The sequence below is a fragment of the Oryctolagus cuniculus genome, chromosome 1, assembly GCF_964237555.1.
Source record: "Oryctolagus cuniculus chromosome 1, mOryCun1.1, whole genome shotgun sequence".
Classification (NCBI taxonomy): Eukaryota; Metazoa; Chordata; class Mammalia; order Lagomorpha; family Leporidae; genus Oryctolagus; species Oryctolagus cuniculus.
This window is the reverse complement of record NC_091432.1, coordinates 217,581,058-217,598,715: the sequence shown is the minus strand read 5'-3', so window position 1 is coordinate 217,598,715 and position 17,658 is coordinate 217,581,058. Positions and strand designations below refer to the sequence as shown.

Sequence of the window (17,658 nt, the reverse complement as noted above, 5' to 3'; positions counted from 1 at the left end):
TGCCAACGAGACGCCGTTTAGCTATGTCTTTTGCAGTCTGCTCCGTGAGGACCCCCAGGATGCTGCCTCTGAATCACCCATGCCAGAGGAGGCTCTCGGGGGAGGGGGAAGGGAGGTGGAAGCTGGCACGGAGGCCACGCCCTTCTGAGAACCCAGTGGGCTGGGGCCGCCGGGCAGGGCCATCCCCCAGGATACTCTGGACTCAGAAGGAGCAAGGCCCCTGGAGTGCTAGTGAGAAAACAGCTCTGCGTGGCCACTGCACACCTCACAACAGGGAGCTGGGAGCTGTCCCCAAGTTCTGGCTGCAGGACGGGGACGGTCAGCCGCGAGCAGGCAGGGGCTGTGCCTGTTGGCGACTTCCCCGCCCCCACTGCCTGGCACTGCCAGGTCAGCTGGGGACTCCTGGCTCCACCACTGACCTCTCCTGAGCCCCCCTCTTCTTCCCAGAAAAGCAGTGACACTGACACCCACAGAGTCGTGGTGAGCACGAAGACACGTAAGACATGTAAAACTCTCAACACATGCCATGCATGCAGTAGGCACTCAATAAATAGTGGCTGCCCGCAGAAGCTGTGGCAGCACTTGATGCCGTCATTCCTGGTTGTGAATGTCAGTTCTGGGTGCAGGAGGGGCCCAGGGGAGCAGCACAGCTTGGCCGAAAGCACAGGAGACTGCAGTCCCAGTCCCAGCGCTGCTAGTTATCCCCGTGTGGCCCTCGACATCGCTTTGAGGCCCGCCTCTTGGAGAGGTTATGCGGATCAGACAGCTCAAAACCCTACGCTGTTCCCCAGAGCTTTCATCAAACCACTCGGGCTTACTGCAAAACAAAGCAAAAATCACCAAAAAGTAAAGCCCAGCAAAAGAAAACAGCCACTGGTGAGTGTGCAACCTGTGCCCGCACTCGCTGGATGCTCACAACCACCTCGGGCTTCCCTCCAGCTGAGGCCAGGGTAAGAGGCTGGCCCAGGCACACAGCCAGGACATGGTGGCCCTGGGCTCACCCCTGGGCTAGAGACCCGGGCTGGAGCCTCTGTGACGATGCAGAAGCCTCCTCACTGACGTCCAGGCTCCCAGCCACAACTTCATAAAGTTCTCAGCAGTCGACCACATCCGGCCCACCTGCCTACCTCCAGGCAGTGTGCAGCCCGCTGCCTGGCACAGTCGGACCTCCGACATGTGCCCAGTTCAACCTGGACTGCGCAGGAAGAGTGGGAGCCCCACATTGTCAGACGCCTTTCCCCTCCTGCCCGGCCCTCACCATGAAGACCTGCCTGTGGCCACTCCTTCCTTGCAGGCCCAGCTGATCCTGCACCTGCTGGGGAGGGCGGGCCCTTTGCTGCTGTTCCAGAAGGTCGGCCACCAGGGGGCGCCAAACACCACTGGAACCTCACGCGAGCTGCCTTGGGCTGGAAAAGGCTGCGAAGGGAACTGTGGTAGGGATGGTCCCGGGTTCAAGGTGAGACCAGAACTTGGGGCCTCTGGCTCTTAGATGCACAGCTCTCTCGGCTGCACCCCTTTGCCTCTCCCGGAAAGAAACTGGCTGTGATGCTTACCTTAGAAACACAGCACTGGCCCTCTCTGGCCCACCCACGGGGGCAGGCTGGGTGGAGAGCTCAGGAGTAGGGGATGGGAGTTCCTCTCTCTGCAGGGAAGAGGCAAAGAGGGACACCCCTGGGAGAAAAGGCCCCTCCTGCTCCTGCCTGGCCCTGCCTCCCTCCATCCCCCTCTCCCAGCCTCCTCCCAAGGCAATCCACTGCATGTGGGGCAGACTCCGCCCCCACAGCACCCGCCATGCGAGGCCGGGAAGGGCCGCACCACCTCGCACTCAGCACTCACCGCTCGAGTTCTGGGAACTGCTGTTGGTCTCTTCAAAGTGGTTTTGTGCTTTGCCTTCTACCCTGCGACTGAAAGCGCTTTCTGCTGGGTGAGGGACCGGGGGGAGAGAAAGAGAGAGAGAGAGAGAGAGAGAGAGAGAGGTCGGTGACTGTCAGCATGGGGTCTCAAGAGGAAACCACGTGGGAGGCGGCCCTGGGCTGGTCGGGCGCTGGGGAACCAGTGCAGGGAGGGGCTCTGGGACCCCAACCACGCCTCCAAGTTCCTCTGGACCTGAGTTGCAGGTACCTTGGCAGAGCCCCAAGAGACCCCTCTGGCAGTGCAGTGCCCTCCAGGTCCTTACATGGGGGGTGAGTGGCCTGGGAGCACACGGATGAGACCCAGCTACGGAGCTGGCTCTGCGTCTCCCATCTTCGCTCCTGGGGAGCCCCGTCTGCCACACCAAGCCACTGGGATCTGTCACCCGCCACTGCCTCCATCGAATTCTGCTGCCACAGTGCAGTAAAGGAGCAGAGGAGAACGAAGCCTGCTTCCTGGAGGAAGCTGGGAGGCCTCTGATCCCAGCTCCACCAGCTGGGGGGCCCTGGGGTGGCAGGGAGGGCATCCCGGCATAGCGGGCCTGATGGGTGAGCTGGGGCAACCCCGCCTCCCTGGAGGTCAGAGACCAGGTGAGGTGGGTCGGCGTTCACCCAGGGCTAGGGCCTGGCTCGCCCGCCTGGAGCAACTTCCCAGGCATCTCTGCTCGCAGGCTGGCGCCCCCCTGAGTGGCCCAGCCTCTCCCAGGTGCTCCCTGCAAACTCCACAATGCAGAGACAGGGTCTTCCAGGTGCAAACCACAGACGCGCTGTGCACCTGCAGGGAGGTAACTGAGCAGGGGGTAACCCAGCTTTCTCAAGGTGCCCTGGGCACCCTGGGGCTGCTGGATGACTCAGGGGACAGGCCTCCCGAGGACAAGTCCCCCTGGCACGTGCAGGGGACGCGGTTCCTTTCCTGAGCAGGAAGAACTCGCGCAGGGGATGTCACAGGCTCGCTGGAGAAGTGTCACCGCCTGAGACCCATTCGCTCTACTTAATCCAGCCTTCCTCAAGCGTACTGGGGGCTTCCGCAGAAACAGGGAGCCTGGGAACCCACTTCGGGAAATGCAATTTTTCTCCCAGCCCACTCTACACGGGAAGGGAGTAAACTCAGGCTGTGGTTCCGGATGACCACAGGAGAGATGGATGGGAGAGGAAGCCAGAGGTGGCTGCTACAGGCCCTGCTCAATCCCCGGCCCCTCCCCCCGCAAGGCCTCCTGGAGCAGCCTCCTTCCTGCAGGGGCTGCTCACCCCCTCACAGGGCGGGCCCGGGCTTCCCACGTGCTGCCAAGATGCCTGGGCTCAGCCTCAGGAGGGCACCCGCCAGACGGCAAAGACGCCATCCGCCTCCACGCTCTGTCTCGGGAGAGGGGAGGGGCGGTCACGCTGGCTCAGACACTCCGTCCCCCGGCCTCCCTCTGTATCTTCCCAGTAGCCCGAGGAGGGGCTGCACTGTCACTCCCACCCTGCAGGTGGAGAAACAGGAGGGACAGTGTCCAGTTCCTGGGCTGGATGTGTGCTAACGCCTTCATTCCTGGGGCAGGCGCTGCCTTTTGCTCAAGGTCCAGGGTGGAGACCTGGGCTACACGGAGCAAATGACACCCTTTGAGGGGGGCTTTGTGTACTGACCAACGCATGCGCAGGACTTAGCGCTGCTGAGGCCACCGACTCCTCCGGGCAGCAGTGGTTTCCTACTGCGCACAACCTGCCCTGTCTCTGGCACCTCCGGCTGCAAACCAGTGTGTGTGTGTGTGTGGTCCCGCAGTGTGTGTGCGTGTGTGTGTATACGCATGTGTGTGTGCATGGTCCCACAGTGTGTGTGTGTGTGTATGTGTGCGGTCCTGCAGTGTGTGTGTATGTGTGTGTGGTCCCGCAGTGTGTGTGTGTGTGTTGTCGCTCCCCATCTTCGTGGAGGAACGACACAGGACCCTGCGCTGTTCTTTCGTCTGCTCGGCCCTCCCCGGGTTTGCTGCTGGTTCTTCCCGGGTTTGCTGCTGGTCCTTCCCGGGTTGGCTACCGTCCCTTCCACCTCCGTGGAAGGGCGGTTCCCCCTGCCACATTCCCCACTTCCGCGGGGGAGCGGCATACTGCCGGCCGGCTCTCTCGGGGCCTGCACAGGTGTTCCCCTTAGATGTTCCTGGTGCATGCCGTCTCTCTCCTCCTTTATAGTCCTCTTCCACCAATCCCAACTCGGCTGCCCACACGCCGAGTACGCTGCTCTCTTCCAATCAGGAGCAGGTCCTACAGTTTATTGGTTGAACTGGAGGCAGCTGCATAGAAGCTGTTTCTCCCTTCTCAGCGCCATATTGTGGGAGAGCAGATGCATAGAATAAGTCTTAATTCCAGTAACTTAGTCTAGTCCGAGTTGCTCCCAGTTGCTCCCCACATGTGTGTGTGGTCCCGCAGTGTGTGTGTGTGTGTGTGTGTGTGTGTGTGTGGTCCCGCAGTGTGTGCGTGTGTGTGTGTGGTCCCGCAGTGTGTGTGTGTGTGTGTGTGTGTGTGTGCGGTCCCGCAGTGTGTGCGTGTGTGTGCGTGTGCATGTGGTCCCGCAGGTGCAGTCCCCCACACCAGCCTGCTCAGACACACAGGAAGAGCCACTTCTTCCAGTCATGAGGATGGGGACAACTCCTACCTCTACCAAGTCCCATCTCCCAGCACCCCCGGCAGCCTCCTGCTCCCTGCCTGGGGCCTTCTTACCTGCCCAGCTGGGAAAACCTCCCCCCCCACCCCGCCCCAACAGGTTTGCAGGCAGAGGTGCCGGAGGCAGGGCAGGTTGTGCGCGGCGGGCAGCTCCTATGGAAGTGAGTTTTCTGAAGGGTGGGGGATGCCAGCTCAGGGCAACATGGTCCAGGCAGGCGACAGTAGAGGACGACCTGGGCTGGATGTAGACAACAATGTGTGCACGGTGAGGGAACACCGGTCACGTGGCCACGGTGTTGGGGCTGCAGTAGGGAGGGAGTGGTGGGGACTGTGGCGGGCACATGCCCCCGTGAAGGAGGCAGCCCAGGCCGTCCTGCAGCACAGTGTGCCCAGGACCGCCAGGTCTGACTTTCCTAGCTCAGTAGAAGTCCAAAGCTTTACAAGAAACCTCCAAATGTTCAACTGTTGGCAATTAATTAACATTTTTAAAAATACTGTGAAGGCCAAATAAAATAGGTCCTTTTGGCCAGGATTTGGGGCAAAGACAATCTACTACTTTAAAAACACACATACACACCTGTTTGCAAATCACCATAAAACCCTGACTTGGGGCAAAAGAACCAGGCTCTGGCAGGTTGGGTTCCTGCTGTGGTTAGAGCCAGCCAGGGGCAGAAGCAGGACCTGGATTTGCCCTGAGGCATAGCGGTGGCAGGCAGAGAGGAGGCGGGGAGTAGAGGAGGCGTGGGGGGACGTAGGCCATCGGTACCTGCGGTCGCCTTGCTTGCTGGAGATCCCGAGTTAGGAGTGCGGAATGTCTGGGTCTGCGTGGCTGGAGGGGTGCGGTGTAAGAGCGTGGCACAGCGGACCACCGAGGCCGGAGCTTTCTTCCCCGGCTGGTTCGTCTGGGTCTTGGCAGCCACGAAGCGAGGAGACGGGGAGACCTCTGGATGCGAGCACTCAGAGCCCGTGTCCGGATCGTCGGGAGGCTCCCACCCGGGGGCGGTACCTGGCAGAGGTAGGGGCAAGTGTTCAGTCCCCGAGGCCCTCAGGGCAGGAGTCTGTCTGCCCAGCCGTTTGTCGCTGCCCAGGGAAGCAAGGACTCTCATGCCCACCCAGAGCCCGAGAAAGACTCTGGAACTTCCTGAGTTGTCCTGGAGGGCACCTGCCCGCCAGCCCACACTCAGTTACCTGGAGCCACTGAGCAGCCCCAACTCCCACTCCGTGTAGGTCACCCATCGCCAGGGGCAGCCCAGCCTCCAAGTGCCGAGGGCCCAGGGAGGAGTTAACCCATCATGGTCACCCACACTGGCTCTGCAGTCCCTGCTCCTTCCTTGCAGGTAAGGACAGAAAGCAGGTAAGCAGGGGCACTTGGGGGTCCACTGGGTGGGGGGATGGACGAAGGCAGGATGGCCTGATGTTGCCTTAAGACAGCAGGGACGGGGGGACGCAATGCTGGAAGTTTTGCAGGAAGCATGCGCCACAGTCCCTTGCTGTCTAGGGAGCTTGTGTCACCGCTCGGCAGGCGCCCGCCTCCCCGGTACTCAGAGCGCTCCGTGCACAAGCTGGAGCCCTGAGCGCCAGGGGCTGGTGCTCACGGGGCCTCTGTCCCTGGCAGTGCGGAGCGGACAGCACCGCCCCAGCCTTCCCCAGTGCTGGCAACCCCTGATGCTGGCCGCGCACTCGGATCAAACACAGAGCGGAGGGCAGTGGCCTCCTTGCTCAAAGAGGGGGCAAAATCTACAACTCCCTCGCCAGGGGTGGGAAGGGACCAGACGGCAAGGGGAGAGGCTTCTGGGACCCACAGGAAGTAGTCACGACTGGAAAGCAGCCCCTTGAAGTCCACCTGGCAGGGGCAGGAGGGAAGCAGGGGCCCCAGAAACAGGGAACCACTCAGGGGTCCTTTGCCCACTACACTGGGACATCCAGCTGAGCTTAGAGGTCTCGGGCTGCCCCCTTGCTCCCGGTGGGGGTGTGGTCACCTACCCCTCCACTGGTGTGGAGGCCAGATGCCAGGCGCTGGGGCATCCCTTGGTCATGGCTCCTGGAACACACCCCCAACTGCCTACCCAGCCCCAGAAGGAACCGCCCAGGCCTGCCTACAGAGACATGGTTGTCTCTCGCCTCCTGGACCCCCACACCGAGGATTCCCACCTCGTGGATCAGGAAGTCGAGGGTGTGGTGGCGAAGGTCATGTCCAGGCTTTCCCTCCCCCTCTGCCACCTGCCCACTCTGACCTCAGGGACTCCGGGGGCCACCAGGAAGCGGTGGGGCTCGTCTCAGTTCCCACATTCTCTTGTGAGCCACAGACTCAGCCCACACCTTCCACCCTGGACTCCCCTGCCCCGTGCAGGGCACAGCTTGGCGACCACTGCTGGAGGCTCACTGTCACGGGCCCAGCACTGAGTTTGGGGTGAGGCAGATGCCTCTCTGGATGCCAGCATGGTGACCTCTGGCCTCCACCAGCTCGGTCTCTGAACCTCCTCTTTCTCGCCCCTGGTTTCGCCACCTCACTGCCACCGTTCATGGGGCAGGGAGGGCTGGGGGGTGGCCACCTCTGCACGACTACGTTGTCATGGCCACATAGAAAGTCAGTGCTGGAGGGGACGCTGGCTCCTGGAGGACGCCCTTGCACAAGGCTGACGACCCCTTGCCCGGTCCCCCACGTCCCTGGGCACAAGGCCGATGGAGTTCCCAAGCACCCGCCTGAGCAAGCTGCTTCCTCCCTGGCCTCCGTCTCCAGCCCTGCAGAAGGGCTTCCTCCAGGTCCTCTGGATGAGGCTCTCACAGTCTGTGACCCCTGATGGCCCTGTGTGGGAGCCGGCTGCCTCCTTCCCTGTGGCAGGGAGCGGAGGGACACCCACAAGGCACAGAGTGTCATAAACTCAGGGCTGTCCCCCGCCTGCTTCAACCCACCTGCCCAAGACTCGCTCAGCTCCCCAGCTCCCTCCCTTCTCACCCCACAATCTCATCTTGCTCACCCAAGCTCGTGGCCTTTGCAGGTGCCATTCCTTCTGCCTAGAATGTTCTTCCCTTGAAGTTTGATATTTTAGAAGATTTATTTGAAACACAGAGTTACAGAGAGAGAGGGAGAAGGAGAAAGGGACAGAGAGAGATCTTCCATCCGCCTGTTCACTCCCCCAAAAGGCTGCAGTGGCTGGAGCCAGGAGCAGCTTCCTGGTCTCCTGTATGAGTGCAGGGGCCCAAGCCCTCGAGCCATCTTCTGTTGCCCTCCCAGGTGCATTAGCAGGGAGCTGGATTGGAAGTGGGGCAGCAGGGACTTGAACTGGTGCCCATATGGGATGCTTGGCACTGCAGACAGTGGCTTAACCTGCTATGCCACAGCGCTGGCCCCTCCCTTAGTTTTGACTGCTGGTCCCATACACTACCGTTAAACATCAATGCATAGTTGGATCCCCCTGCCATCACCCCACCTGGCCATGTATCTGCTGTCCCCTCCCCTCTTCCAAGAACCGACTGCCCTTGACAGTGACACACAGTGTGACCTCTGATCAATGTCTCTGTTCCTATTAGCCTGCATGCTCCCTGAAGTGGTAGCTCTGTCGGTTCTGTCGGGCTCACCCATGCCCTGAGTGTCCGGCCGACTCCCTGAGATGGAGATGTCACGGGATCCGTGGATCAGGGCATGGCTGGCCAGAAGAGTGACAGTGAGGACAGCGTAAGGAGGGCACCTTGGATCTAATGCTATGGAGCCATCTGACACGTCATCCTCCCCACCGCCCAAGGCACAGGGTGGGCTGGGGCTGAGCTGGGACAGATTTGCACGGCTCATGACTCAGCTCACTCACGTTCGCTCTGGCCTTCGATCTCACACGGGACATTGCTGGATTCCTACCTGCGGCCTCACTGAGGATCAATGAGTCGCACACAGACTGGCTGACTTCCTTGGGAAGAAGTGCACCGGAGATGTTTATACTGAGTGGTATCTAAAAAGTCACGGAGCACTATCCTTGCAGAAGAGCTGGAAACTACACTGGGACAAAAGAGCCAGTGGACACAGGGTCGAGAACAGGAACCCAGTGAGGGACGGGTGGGGGCGGGGTGTCTTCCTGGAACCTCCACAAGGCAGGGGCTGGACACGCACTCAAGGCCAACGGCACTGTGCTCAAGGCCTGGAGGTGGGAGGGACGGCAGATGTGATGCCAGCGGAGCTGACCTGGGAATCCTGCCTCGTGGATTTTCACCTTAAAAAGCGAACTGGGGAACTTGCACTCCTGGCCCTGATGGGACAACAGGTACAGGATCAGCTCTCTTGCCACAGTCAACCGTAAAGCTGCACAATGTATGTGAAACAACAGTTTGTAGAGCTTGCCCAAAGGGCAGTGCAGAGTGCAGTTCACGCGAGAAGGCAGGATGGGAATCCCACGGTCCGTGCAGCTCTCGGCCTGGGGAGACCCCCGGCACCAGGGCACAGGGACGTGGAGACCACAGAAGACCCGCACCCGACTGGGGTGAGGAGATGGTGACTGTCGGCATTCAGGGCTTTTCAGGGAAGAATAACAGAGAACCGTGCAAAGAACTCGGAAATGTGCAGAGCTGAAGGCTCTGGCTGAGCAGCAAACCGCAGCTGCACGGAGGAGCCCCTGCAAAGCTTCAGGGAAAGAGCGCCTGGGGAGCTTTTCCAGCGGAGTGTAGACGCAGGGGCACAAGCGCTGAGCTCCCGCCTACTGCAGGAGACGGCGTGCGGAGGACTTCAGGCACTCGGCTGAGATCCGCAAGGGCCATGTGTTAGAGGAGCTACGCTAACCCTGGACTCAGAACTTAACATGGCTCAGAAAAGTGTCACACTGACCTGGAAGTAAAACAAACTCAACACTCATCAAAGGAACAACACGACTTCCACCAGATGCAGCACAGACTCAACACTCAGGTGAAGCAGGAACATGTGACCAGTGATCATCAAGAGGAAAAGATTCAGGAACACAGAGAAATGACAGGGATGATGGAACTAGGAGACACTGACAGTAAAACATTACAAAGATGCTTGAAGACTTAAAGGAGAACATGAACGCAATGAAGAGAAAAACGAAAGCTGCACAAAGGAACGGGATGGAACTTTCGCAGATGGAAAATATGACTGCACAAATTAGACACTGCAGAAGAAAAGATACATAAACTTGAAGACAGGGCAATAGAATCTATCCAAACTGAAGCCCAGAGGGAACAAGGCTGGACACAGGAGCAGGGTTTTAGCTGATCTGTAAACTTAATCAAACATCTAAAACACACGTAGCTAACGCCTCAACAGGAGAGGACACACAGATTAGGGAACTAAAATGTTTGAAGAAATAGTGGCTGAAATTTTCCAAATTGGATGAAAAATATGAACCTTTGGATTCAGGAAACTCAGTGTACCTCAAACGGACAAACACAAAGAAACACATGACAGTCAACTAGTGGAAAATCAGCAACACATTTAAAAGCATCTAGAGAAAGAAGACACACTAAAAATAGAAGTATCACAAGCATAATGAGCTCTGATGTCTCATCAGAAACAATGTAAGCTGGAAGAAAAAGGAATGGCAATTTTAAAAGAACCAAAAGAAAAAAGTTTCTCAACCTAGAATTCATGTCCAGAGAAAATACCCTTCAAGAGACAGGTGAAATAAAACATCTCTAGGTTGTGAGAATCTTTCCTCAACAGGCCTACGATGTAAGGAACAGTTCTTCAACAATAACACAAAGTGATAATGGCTAGAATTCAGATTTACACAAAGCAAAGCACAGCCCAGGAGACGGGATGTGTAGGTAACAAAAGGCATTTTCTCTCTTCTTAGCTACTTTGACAAAGGCCAGACAGTTTAAAGCTGAGAGCACCTGTTGTGTTTATAACATGCGGGCACAGTAAGAACAGCACAGGGAGGAGGGGAGTAAACGCACAACGCACTTTCATGACCCACTGAGGATGTGAACTGTAAATTATAGAAAACTGAAAAAGAAAAAGAACTACAACTAGAAAGCTAACAGAGAAAATTAAAAAAAAAACATGAATATTATCAAGGAAGGTAGAAACAGAGGAATGAACAATCAGAACAAATGGGACCAGTAAAAAATACAAAATGGTAAACTGAAATCAAATTGTATCCATAAGTTCTATTCAACATAAACGATTAAACTCTTCGGTTGAAGGCAAAGACTGTCTGGACCAAGGAGCAAGAACCAACCATATGTACGCACCCAAACATAAAGATACAAATAGACTAAAAGAAAAGGATGAAAAAAGATACACCAGGCAGACACTACTCCTAAAATGCAATAATGGTTATAAAATCAGGTAAAGTAGGTTTCAAGAACAGATGTTGCCAGGTATTACCAGAACACTGGACAATTGAAACAGGGGTCCATTCGTCAGACCTGAGTGTAACAGAATTTCCAACTAGATGAACAGTAATTAATAGAACAAAAAGGGGAAACGGCTGAATCCACAAATGTTAGCGGAGGATACTGACACTTCTTTCTCAGTATACGATAGGATAAAAACGATTTTTTTTTTTTTTTTGACAGGCAGAGTGGACAGTGAGAGAGAGAGACAGAGAGAAAGGTCTTCCTTTGCCGTTGGTTCACCCTCCAATGGCCGCCGCGGCCGGCGCACTGCGGCTGGCGCACCGTGCTGATCCGATGGCAGGAGCCAGGAGCCAGGTGCTTTTCCTGGTCTCCCATGGGGTGCAGGGCCCAAGCACCTGGTCCATCCTCCACTGCACTCCCTGGCCACAGCAGAGGGCTGGCCTGGAAGAGGGGCAACCGGGACAGAATCCGGCGCCCCGACCGGGAATAGAACCCGGTGTGCCGGCGCCGCTAGGAAAAACGAATTTTTAAAGCAGGAAAGGGTACAGAGGTTTGGACATTATCAACCAAATTAAAATGACATGCCAAGATTCCAAGATACATTTTTTTACGTCAAGTGGACATGGAATATGTAGCAATAAACCATATAATAAGATATAAATCTAAAAGAGTGAGAATATATCCTCTAACTACAGTGCAATTAATTTAGAAATCAGTAACTGAAAAAATCTGGATAATTTTGGAATATTTGGGAATCGAATATATTTTAAAATAATCCTTCCTACCAAAAGAATTCCAGGCTGGATGGCTTCACTGTTGCGTTCTACAGAGCATTTACGTAAGATCACACCTGCACACAAACTCTTGCAAAAGCAAAGAAGAGGGAATGCTCTTCCCAATCCATTCTAGGAGGCCAGCGTCACCCTGATACCCAGCACAGAGAATGGCATTACAAGAAAAGTATACCCCCCACTGGAGTGGAAAATGGAGGAACTACTTTGGAAAACAGTCTGGTTGTTCTTAAGAGTTAAACATACACCTACCAGATGACCCAGCAATTCTGTTACCAGGTGTTAAGCCAAGAGAAATGAAAGCATTTGCCCATTCCAAAACTAGCGCATACTTGTCACAGCAGCTTTGACTACCTTAGTTCCAAACTATAAACCACCCGAACGTCCATCCATATGTGAACAGACAGAGAAATTTTATGTTCTTCTGACAATGGAAGACCACCAGAGTCATGCACTTACATAACAATGTTTGGCTCAGTGACACTCAGTATACAACGGTGGCCCCCTAAGATTATATGACCTAGTGACACAGTGGCTGTCTTGCTTGTGTAAGAACACACTGACGTTTGCACGATGCCGACATCACCCAGTGACACATTTCTCAGAACACATCCCCACTGCAGAGTGACCCCTAACTGTATTCAGCAAGTAAGAGGCATGACCTACTGATACGTGCAAAGACAGATGAAACTCAAAACATTACACTGAGTGAAAGAAGACAGGCTGGGAGTAAAGCATACACTGTAAGATGTCCCTTGTGTAGAATCCCGGGGAATGCAAACTAGTCTACAGTAACAGGAAGCAGAGCAGTGTTCGAGGATGGGGAAGTAGGGAGTGAGGGATTACAAAGGGCACGAGAAACGGTTGTTAATTATCTTAACTCCGGTGCTAGTTCCACAGGTGCAAAAGTAGGTCAAAATGGACAAACTGCACACTTTAAATAATGGGCACTTGGCCGGCGCCGCGGCTTACTAGGCTAATCCTCCGCCTTGCGGCACTGGCACACCGGGTTCTAGTCCCGGTCGGGGTGCCGGATTCTGTCCCGGTTGCCCCTCTTCCAGGCCAGCTCTCTGCTGTGGCCCGGGAGTGCAGTGGAGGATGGACCAGGTACTTGGGCCCTGCACCCCATGGGAGACCAGGAAAAGCACCTGGCTCCTGGCTCCTGCCATCGGATCAGCGCGTTGCGCCAGCCGCAGCACGCCGGCAGCGGCGGCCATTGGAGGGTGAACCAACGGCAAAGGAAGACCTTTCTCTCTGTCTCTCTCTCACTGTCCACTCTGCCTGTCAAAAATTAAAAAAATAATAATAATAAATAAATAATGGGCACTCATTGCATGACAATACAGCTCAGTAACGATTTTAAAACTTTTACCAGAAATGCTTATTTCCTCGATTATGACTATCTTCAACACACCACTGACTGACTGTGGGCACTCTAGTCTTAGGGCTGTAGGTCGCTGCTCTTGACCGAGGGCCAGCTTGGGGAAGAAGGGACCAACAGCAGGGAAAGCTTAGGGAATTTTAGATATAAGTGAGCAGGAAACATGCTCCTGAAAGCAAGTTAACTGTATAACCTACTCTGGCTCTTCCAGTAACTTAGATGCATGTGCGAGAACTTGATGTGGGAACTGTTTCATACCATATATGTAAATTAATCATCACCTTAAATACACACAAGTACTTCAAAAAGTTCAGGAAAATATGTATTATGAAAAAACTCTGCACAGGGTTCAAAATTTTTTGCATCAAAATAAATGTATTTGGGGGCCGGTGCTGTGGCGCAGCAGGTTAAAGCCCTGGCCTGAAGCGCTGGCATCCCATTATGGGTGCCGGTTCTAGTCCCAGCTGCTCCTCTTCCGACCCAGCTCTCTGCTATGGTCTGGAAAAGCAGTAGAAGATGGCCCAAGTCCTTGGGCCCCTCCACCCACGTGGGAGACCCAGAAGAAGCTCCTGGCTTCTGGCTTTGGATCGGTGCAGCTCCAGCCATTGTGGCCATCTGGGGAGTGAATCAGTGGATGGAAAATCTCTCACTCATCTCTACCTCCCTCTTGTAACTCTTTCAAATAAATAAAATAAATCTTTAAAAAAAAATAAATGTATCTTTCAATTCCATTTTCCCAGGAACTTTTTGAAGTACCTTCATCACAGTATTCACATACATAAAAAGAAGCTTCAAAGAAGAAAGTCATGTTTATGGCCAAGAAGAAACGTTTCAATGTTGTAACTTTAGCTCATGTTTTGACTGATATTCATATTTGAAAAAAGTATAGGCACCAGGACTTTTTTTTTTAAAATAAACCAATGTAACAGACAAACTAACAGCATAAAATATAAGAGCTCATAAAATCACCCTAGTCAATGTAGAGGAAAACCACAAACACCAGTTTACAGTCAAAGTTCTCAGTAGACTAGGAACAGAAGATAACTCCCTCAGAGATGAAGAACATCTACGGACCTCTTTCAGCTAACAGAACACTGAATGATGAAAAAGATGCGTGCTAATGCTGGGAAACTGAACCCGATGGTTGAGAACACGGCAGAAATACCTGCTCACTTTGTTCTATTCACACTGTACTGCAGAGTCCTGACCAGGACCACAAAGGGAAAAAATACTGAAAAGAAAACATTAGAAAGTAAAGGAAAGCTACTTTTCCTAGAAGATAACATCAACACATACAAAGAGTATCCTAAATCTACAAAACATCTATTGGAATAAGTAAATTTCCCAGATACAAATTCAATACACAGTATCAATTGCTTATGTATAATAAAAATAAATAATCGGAAAATGAACTTTAAAAATCATAGTAGCACTAAAAAGTAAATTATTTAGGGATACTCTAAGGAGATATGTGCAAGACCCTTACTGTGAAAAGCACAAACAATTGTTGAGGGAAACTTAAATGAACCAAAAATATCTGCAAAGATATATACCATGTTCATGGACTGAAAGACTCAACACTATTGCAATGTACATTCTTGCCAGATTGGTCTACAGATTCAATGTAGCCCCAAACAAAATCCCAGTTCATTTTCTTTTGGTAGAAACTGGCAAAAAGATTCTAACCTCTGTATAGGAAAATAAAGTTTCTAGAATTATTATGCATTCTTTAAAAAGAACACAGTTGAAAAAATTAAGAGTACATATTTAAAACTCATCAAAAAGTTCCAGTAAATAAGACCATGTGGAATTGGCATAGGCAGATAAACAGAGCAAAGAGAACTAAGTTCAGACTTATGTATTCAACTGATTTTCAACAAAGTGCCAATGCAATGCACAGAAAAATAAGATCTTTTCAACTCAGATATCTGTATGGAATGAAATGAATCTCAACTCATACCCCACTTTACTCAGTGAAATTAACTCAAAAGGGATTACAGACATAAATGTGAAACCTAGAAAGTTTCTAAAAGGCAATAAAAATGGCTACCTTCATCTTAACACAGGTAAGGATGTCCTTGAGGAAGGACCCAGTAGGCAATAACCACAGGAAAAAAAAAGATGGACTTCATCAAAAGGAAAAGACATCTGCTTATCAGATGGTATGGTGTGAAAAGCAACAGAAATTCCAGAGACTGGGAGAGAATACCCACGGTATGTAAGTCTGACAAAGGACTGGGATCTACTGGAATTACATAAAGGTCTACAACTTAAAGACAAGACAACTCAACCAAAAAAAAAAAAAAAAAAAAAAAAAAAAAAGGTCAAAAATCTTCAATAGTTTCCCTTGTAATATACACAAGTGGCCAACAAGCAAATGCACAGATGTCCAATATCATTACTCACCAGGCAAATACAAATTAACACCATAATGAGATACCACTACCCACTCACTAGAACAACCAGAATTAAGTGGCCCAATGTCACCAAACATTGCCAAGAACATTGAGAATGTGGAACTCCCAGACCCACCGCCATTCTGGCCAATGGTTTACCAATTCTTACAAAAGCTGAACATACCGTCCCTCCCGGCCCCATGATCCTACTCCTCGGAAAGCATCCAAAAGCAACGAACACACAGGCTCACAGCGAGCCTCCTGCAGGCGTTTTCATGGCAGCTTCACTTGCAATAGTAACGCTGGACGCAACCCAAATGAATAGGCAAACGGCTACACAAACGGTGGTCTCTCCATACCCTGCAATATTGCTTCGCAGTAGGAAAGAAGGAGCTGATGCATACAACAGCACTCAGCAGGCACCAAGAATGCCTACCACATGACCCTGTTCCTAAGAACCTCCTCCACGGTCAACCTGTGTCCCTCTGGATACTCTCGCCAGATGAGGGTCTCCAGCCCTGGTCCTGGCTACCACGTGATGGAGACGAGCCCTGCCACTGTGAGAACCCACCAGCACACAAGTCTCTCGATCCAGAATCCCAGGCTCAGCCTCAGAGAACTGATCCTCCACTGAGTCTAGTCTAAGTCTCTCATGCTGTATGTTAATCACAGATGACCCTGGAGTCTCTGGACATCAGGGAGTAACTGAGAGATTCCGTCCAATAGGTGCAGGAAGACAGAGGCCACAGCAGAGAAACAAAATAGTAAGGAACAGAGAGAGAGCAGACAGTGCTTCAGGAGAGAAGCACCAGATGTTGGGGAAGAAATCAGGGTGGACACACCCCTTCCTGCTGCTTCCCTGGACAGGGGATGTGGGATAGTTTCACGGTTGCGTGTGGGCCTGGAGCCTGCCTGCCTGCCAGGGTTCAAAGCCAAGCTCCCTCCTCTTACGAACTCCATGGCCTCACCTAACTCGTTCCAGGAAGAACAGAAGCAGCAACTGAAGATCTCTGCAGAGGCTGAGCCAAGGTTGCAGGCTGGCCTTCTAACTAACACCCAGCCGGAAGGGTGCTCTGGGCAGCAACCTCTCTGGGCACCGGGTGGCAAGCAGCCACTGCTTCCTGGAAAGCACAGGTGGGCAGGTGCCGCATCCCTGCCCATGGAAAACTGCATTCCCTGTGGACACGGGGGCCAGGAGTTCAAGTCCAGCCACAGCCCTGATGCTGGGGCCCTGGTGCCATGAGTGAGTCAAATGGATAGGTCAGCACCCACCCTCTCCCCACATGGGATTTGGCTACAGGGTGTGTACTGGATGGCCCATACATCCCAGCCCGGATGGTGGAATATGTTCTTCCTGTTGGGCCCCAGCAGGGGCCTGCCTGAGGGCTGCCTTGTGTCACAGGTGCCTGGAATCAAGGTCCTGGCTGGAAAGACCTGGAGAGCTTGTGTCCAGAGAAGGGGGGAGCAACAGAACAAGGTCCCATAGCAATCGGGGGCCAAATCAGGACGAGAATTGCAGGCCAATGCTGCCTGCAGACCTAGAGCACCAGCTCACAGGGAGATCGCTCGATCCCTGCCCCTCTGCCTAGAAGACAGGGCTTCCTGGAGAAGCTGCCCACACCACCCTCCGTGCCCTGGACACCCTCTTCCCTCCAGGGTACCCTGGGGAGTTGGGGGCACACCTGCCAGTGTGGCTGCTGTCAGGGATCCAGAGGGTGATGGCTAACCCGGACCTAGCGTAACCCTCCCCGAGCTGAATCTGTTCATCCAGAGAACGGGGAGGGGGATCCCCACAGCTCTGCTGGGAGAAGCAAGTCAGCGAAACTCCCCGATGGGCTCCTCAATCCCCCACCCCCCTGCCCCGAGACTCTGCTCCCTCCATCTGGGCAAGAAGAGGCGGAGCAAGAGGGCCTCCTTGCTCTGCTGCCTGGGGACATAAGGATGGAGCCCCCCTGACAGGAGGGGCATCAGCAGGCAGGCACCGGCATTATCACAAGGGAAAGCCAAGGTGTCCCTGGGGGAGGCGCTCGGAGCCGCTTCCCTTCCCTGCAGGGGAGGAGTAAAAGACTGTGGGGCCAGGGGCTGGCGGTGTGGCGTAGCGGGTTTAGTCACAGCCTGCAACGCCAGCATCACACATGGGCGCCAGTTCAAGTCCTAGCTGCTCCACTTCTCATCCAGATCCCTGCTAATGCACCTGGGAAAAGCAGCAGAAGATGGCCTGAGTCCTTGGGCCCCTGCAC

At 53.6% G+C, this 17,658-nt stretch overlaps 1 protein-coding gene across 4 annotated transcripts in view; it reads right to left on the bottom strand.

Annotated features, from left to right (window-relative positions):
• ZNF618 (zinc finger protein 618) overlaps positions 1-17,658 on the bottom strand; it is a 183,449-nt gene that overhangs the window by 24,117 nt on the left and 141,674 nt on the right. For 2 of the 4 annotated variants that reach the window (XM_051842734.2, XM_051842749.2), the window contains 2 exons: positions 5,314-5,553; positions 1,837-1,920 (listed from right to left, as the gene is read on the bottom strand). In XM_051842734.2, the coding sequence (XP_051698694.2) occupies positions 1,837-1,920; positions 5,314-5,553 (324 nt within the window). The remainder of the gene's footprint in view (positions 1-1,836; positions 1,921-5,313; positions 5,554-17,658) is intronic. The other 2 variants (XM_051842741.2, XM_051842755.2) reach the window with 1 other exon arrangement.